At 44.5% G+C, this 5,247-nt stretch overlaps 1 protein-coding gene across 1 annotated transcript; it reads left to right on the top strand.

Annotated features, from left to right (window-relative positions):
- The first annotated feature begins 983 nt into the window (after window positions 1-983).
- Window positions 984-4,656, top strand: LOC135628693 (probable transcription factor KAN2). The gene is made up of 6 exons (XM_065135521.1): window positions 984-1,829; window positions 1,954-2,030; window positions 2,539-2,584; window positions 2,690-2,831; window positions 4,074-4,137; window positions 4,232-4,656. The coding sequence occupies exons 1-6, from the start codon at window positions 1,214-1,216 to the stop codon at window positions 4,346-4,348; spliced, it is 1,062 nt and encodes a 353-aa protein (XP_064991593.1). The 5' UTR covers window positions 984-1,213; the 3' UTR covers window positions 4,349-4,656.
- The last annotated feature ends 591 nt before the right edge of the window (window positions 4,657-5,247 follow it).

The following is a 5,247-nucleotide window of genomic DNA, read 5'->3' as shown; positions in this document are numbered from 1 at the left end:
ATATTAAAATTTATGAGGTTATGGTGAGCCATGATGGTTTATTCTAACATATTTCGATAGAATTGTACATTTTCAGTTTTGATTAGTTGAAATAATTCAGATAGTCCATATGTTATTTTCATGTACAGGTCATAGATTCACATTCATGACTTTGGGAGAAATTTTTACCCTCTCTCCAAAATTCTCATCAAATGGTTTAAATCGTCATGGTATTGTAAGTTTACCAACGTGTTAAATTCGTATCATCAAGTACTCATTACCAAAACTCGAATGGCTTAAGATATCATATTTATATTGAGATCATAAAGCTGGCTGATTAATGTGAAACTAAATGTTATATATATATATATATATATATATATATTACCATTACAACTCTTGCTATCATAAACTTGGTAGATTAACACTAAGATGTACACAAAGGTAACCTAATGAATTGATCCTTGGTGCTACTATGAAGTATGAACTCACAGGGTCAAGAAATCTTACCTTAATTTTTGTAGTTCCTCTAGCAATTAGGTTGGTGGCTTTTAAGATGATGAAAGATCACAAGAAAGCAGCATGCAGAGAAAATAATGCTTACTAATGAAGTTTGTTCATCTATCATGATCAATGTGCCTATCAAGATTAAGAACCACAGTGTGGTGATCTGCTATTGGATTCATGGCAATTAGGATATCCAAATTCCAAGTTTATCCATAAATACATGCAAGAAGAAGGAGATCATCTCACAAGCTAAATCCTTTGTACCAAAAGAGGTAATTTGCTGCTGCTGCTGCAGTTTGCACACAAAGAACAACTCTCTCTCTCTCTCTCTCTCTCTCTCTCTCTCTCTCTCTCTCACACACACACACACACACTCGAGTGTCACTTTCTTGGACAAAGTAAGCTACACAAACCAAGGAATTCAAGCTTTCTCGCTCCAAATCTTACCTATTTACCTCCACATCTTCCATGCTAACACTGCATACAACCAACTCATACATCAGAACTTCTTTGGACTGTAACACCATCATTCCCAGACAAATTCCTCTACATCATACCCATATGAACAGGCTTCTTATTCCACACACAAGCCAGCAAGTACATCTACCTCTCCCTTAACCTTCACCACAGCAGGAAGAGAAGAGCTCAACCAGAAGAGAGGAGGAGGAAGGAGAAGAAGAAGAAGAAGAAGAAGAAGAAGAGATCTGAAGTGTTGGAGCAGAAATTAATGGAGCTGTTTCCAGCACAGCCAGATTTGTCTCTCCAAATCAGCCCACCCAACACCACACAAGCATCTGCTTGGAGGAAGGCCGATGAGAACATGGACTTAGGGTTTTGGAGCAGCAGCAGCAGCTACAACAACAGGAAGAGCATCACCGGCCCTTGCACAGCCATGGCCGGTGATACCGCTTTCGGCCTCTCCTTAGCGAGCCCCGGAGCCACAGACTGCAGCAGCGCAAGGGACAGCCTGCTTCTCCGTCCCCATCCTCACTACCAACACCACCACCTCCACTTCCACCACCACCACCACCCGCTGCTGCAGGAGGCTGGGTTTCGCGAGGACCTCGGCGTGCTGAAGCCCATTAGGGGAATCCCAGTCTACCAGCACAAGCCTTCCTTCCCTTTAGTCCCACTGCATCAACAGCAGCAGCAGCAGCAGCCGTGTGACTCTTCTTCCACCTCTAATTTCTCTCCCTTCGCTGCAACTCAAGGCTTGTCGAGATCACGGTTCCTGCCGACGAGGTTCCCTGGAAAACGGAGCATGAGAGCGCCGAGAATGCGGTGGACGACGACGCTCCACGCCCGCTTCGTCCATGCCGTGGAGCTGTTGGGAGGGCACGAGAGTACGATCTACTGCTGCTCCTTTCCTTGTCTCAATTATCCCTTCTTCCCCGATACTGGCACAATTCAGGTGGACGAAGCGATCTGACCTTTCTGCCATGACCGTCTCTTGTTGTTGGAGCGCAGGAGCCACGCCCAAGTCGGTTCTCGAGCTCATGGATGTGAAAGATCTCACCTTGGCTCATGTGAAATCTCACTTGCAGGTAAGCAAAGATGACGGCTTCTTAGAACATCCAAATCAATCTTTTGATCTGCAAGATTGGGCTTTTGATCCTCTACCTCCAAATCATCTTTGCTTTTTTATTCGTTCCTTTTTTTTGGCTGTTGATGGACAAAAAGACCATGAGGATGTTTGATCATGGAAATCGTTTCTCTCTCTCTCTCTCTCTCTCTCTCTCTCTCTCTCTTTGTGCGGGGGAGCGCTCCAGCAGCTTTTGCACATGAAGCAGAAAACACGCTGCTGCAGGGAATGGGAAGGGATCAACACAAAGACAAGAGAGAGGGAGAGAGAAAGATAACACTACCATACATTCAACTCCTGAAGGTTGACAAAGATGGAGTACAATCTACAGCAACTCTGCATAATTACATGTAGCTAACCACATCAAAGACAAAAAAACAGGAGGAGCTGTTAGCTAGAAATGCTTTCTTCTTCTTCGACATAAATTGCTCGTTCATGATCATGATTCATCTACACGCTCATGACTGCAGATGTATCGGACTGTCAAGAACACGGACAAACCAGCAGTTTCTTCAGGTAACAAACAGCCACATATCACCTCTTCCATCACGTCTGACGAATAGGTCGCTGCTTCTTCGATTCGAGCATGCTCCAAGTTCATCGCTGCCTTTTGTTCTGTAGGCCAATCCGACGGGTTCGAGAACGGGTCAACCGGAGAGATCTGTGACGACAATTCACCCGACAACCCAGATCCACGTGGACCGGGATCGACGGCGGCGAAGACGATGCAGCATGGTGTCGGTCTCTGGAGCAATTCTTCGAGGTGCCGATAGTTTCCTGTCTTCACATTCGTTCTTCTTTATCAGTAGTTTGCATTAGCAACCAAATCGCCGGTAACCGTGTGCATGGTAACATAAATGCCGATCAAACTGCTAACACGGTGCTGAATCACCTTCACCAAATTCTTCTATTCCTCTCGAGGCTAACTCGTTCTCAGAATCAGTGGCATAGCATACTAGGCGTAGAGTTGGGACATGTTGTTTGGGTAATAGGCTTGCATGTATAGATATCTGAGTTACCACTTGAGATCCTCTTTCCAGTCCAGGAGACCTATGCGGCAAGTAAATGCCGTAAAAGATGTGCGGCAAAGGTACTCGTAACATGTCAGGGGAAGGTTGAAAACCGAGTCTTTGGATTTTGAATGCTCCAGCGTAAATGACATGATGCGTAGGAAGAGGTGCGTGACACAAAAAAGCACAACACTCTCTCGTGTGATCCAAAAGGAAACATATCGCTGCATGTTTCATGACATCAATCAGCTTTCCGCAATTTCTTGCGTCCATCGTTTACCTTTTCCCCTGCCAAACAACAACAGTCATCATGTTAAGCATGCAAGCCCAAACGTTCATTACTGATGCGATTTTGTTCATGGCTGCCTACTTGTTTGATTGCTATTATATTCCTTCGAGTGTGGTTTCTGATAGCCAGTGGACAGGATCAAAGTTGCTTCTCATCGAAGTCATGGGAGGGAGCAGCACACGATGATATGGCTAAGAATGCGTATCTAATTTCCCCTTTCCACCATCGATCCTATGGACCCTTTAGGCTGCTGCTTTAGCTTTCCGCTATTGATCTTCGCACAAGTGCTGGGAAACGGCAGCATGCATGTCATGGCTTTGTTCCATCTGTCCAGGATCTCATGAACATTTGAGCCTTCCTTCATGATGATGCTATGATCCGTGTTCAGTAGTTCAGAAAAGACCCAACTCTCTCATGCCAAGACAAAGGCTCATCTGAAAAGAACTGTACCTAAAGTGACAGATGATGCCGTGCCTTCTTTTTGTTCTCTAAGGCTCGAGAATGGCCCCTCCATCATCTCATGTGGGCATAGTTTCTCTCTCTTTTTGAGGAACAAAGGTTAAGCCATTTGAAGCTTCCTTGCAGCTTCTTCCCGAGAGGCTAATTGGCAGTGACATCTAAAAGAACTCGTGATGAACATTTTTCCTATCATCATACTCTTGACTGCCTACAGCTGACACTGATTTCCATGTTCTTTTTGCGGCAGGGGTGGATGCTTTACCGGCACGCCTGGCGAATCTACCGCAGGGAGTATGCATTTTTTGTTCAAGGTATACACCAGCCGAATTGCCTCGACTAAATAGAGATATGAGCTCCATCACCGTCGAGCTGATGCTAAGCTGCTTTTTGTTTTCTTTCCTGCAGAAGGACCTGCGGTCGAAAAGCTTGGAAATGTATTCGGATATGAACTCATCATGCCTGTCGGAGACATTGAGCTCAAGCATGCCCAATCTCGAGTTCACATTGGGGAGGTCACAATGACCTAAAAGGACACCAAGTATTTGTTGCCAAATAAAGTTCTCAAAAGAAGGAAAAAAAAAAAAAGGTAAAAGGAAAGTGAAAGTGACAAGAGACACCCACCACCGAGGCGAAGGCAAGAAAAAGGAAGAGATAGAGAGAGAGAGTATGTAGCCATGTCTGCTGGGAAGCAAATTAATCTACAGCTACGCTCTCCACAATGACATCAAGTGTTTGTTTCCCTATGGCTCGGGACGCATTATATATATATATATGTATATATAGTCTTTTTTCTTGCTTTCTTAAAAGCCAAAAAGTCCAGCCTTGGTTCATTCTCATGCGTGTGCACATGCTTTTCTTTGTGTTCTCCCGAGAAAGGGAGAAGAGGAGGCAATCACGAAACTAAGCGTCCTCCAACACACGGATGAGACGGTGCTTTACTATAGTCAATGAATGTTAGAATGACTAGTGCTCATGATTTTGCTGCTAAGAGCAGCTCTGTTAAAGAACTTGCGGTCGCAATCATGTGGTAAGCATTCCTTCCTCCATGGTGATGAAGGGCGGCTTTGATTTCTAACTGGTTTCTGTCTTCGTTGACAAACTTGCTCTATGTCAGACTTAGTATTTGTCCATGGAAAGAAACATGAAGGTTCGGAAAGCATAGACTTACCCATCAATACGAGGTGACCACCGGAGATGTTAATATATTGCAGCAAGTAACTCGCGAATGGGGTAGTCAAATCCCATCACGTAGCTTAGGACTAGGGTTTTTTTTATATCATTGTTACTTTGTTAGCTGAAGTCAGCCTCTCTATATCGAGCGAGGACCATCGCCTAGGTTTAGAATCCTAGAGTGGCAGGCATCTACTTGTTCGCTTTGCATTAAAAAGAAAGGTACGCATACGATCTCATGTGCACATTGG

Source organism: Musa acuminata, chromosome BXJ3-1 (genome assembly GCF_036884655.1).
Source record: "Musa acuminata AAA Group cultivar baxijiao chromosome BXJ3-1, Cavendish_Baxijiao_AAA, whole genome shotgun sequence".
NCBI lineage: Eukaryota > Viridiplantae > Streptophyta > Magnoliopsida > Zingiberales > Musaceae > Musa > Musa acuminata.
Note: the sequence above shows the minus strand (reverse complement) of the source record. Positions and strands in the feature narration are given on the sequence as shown.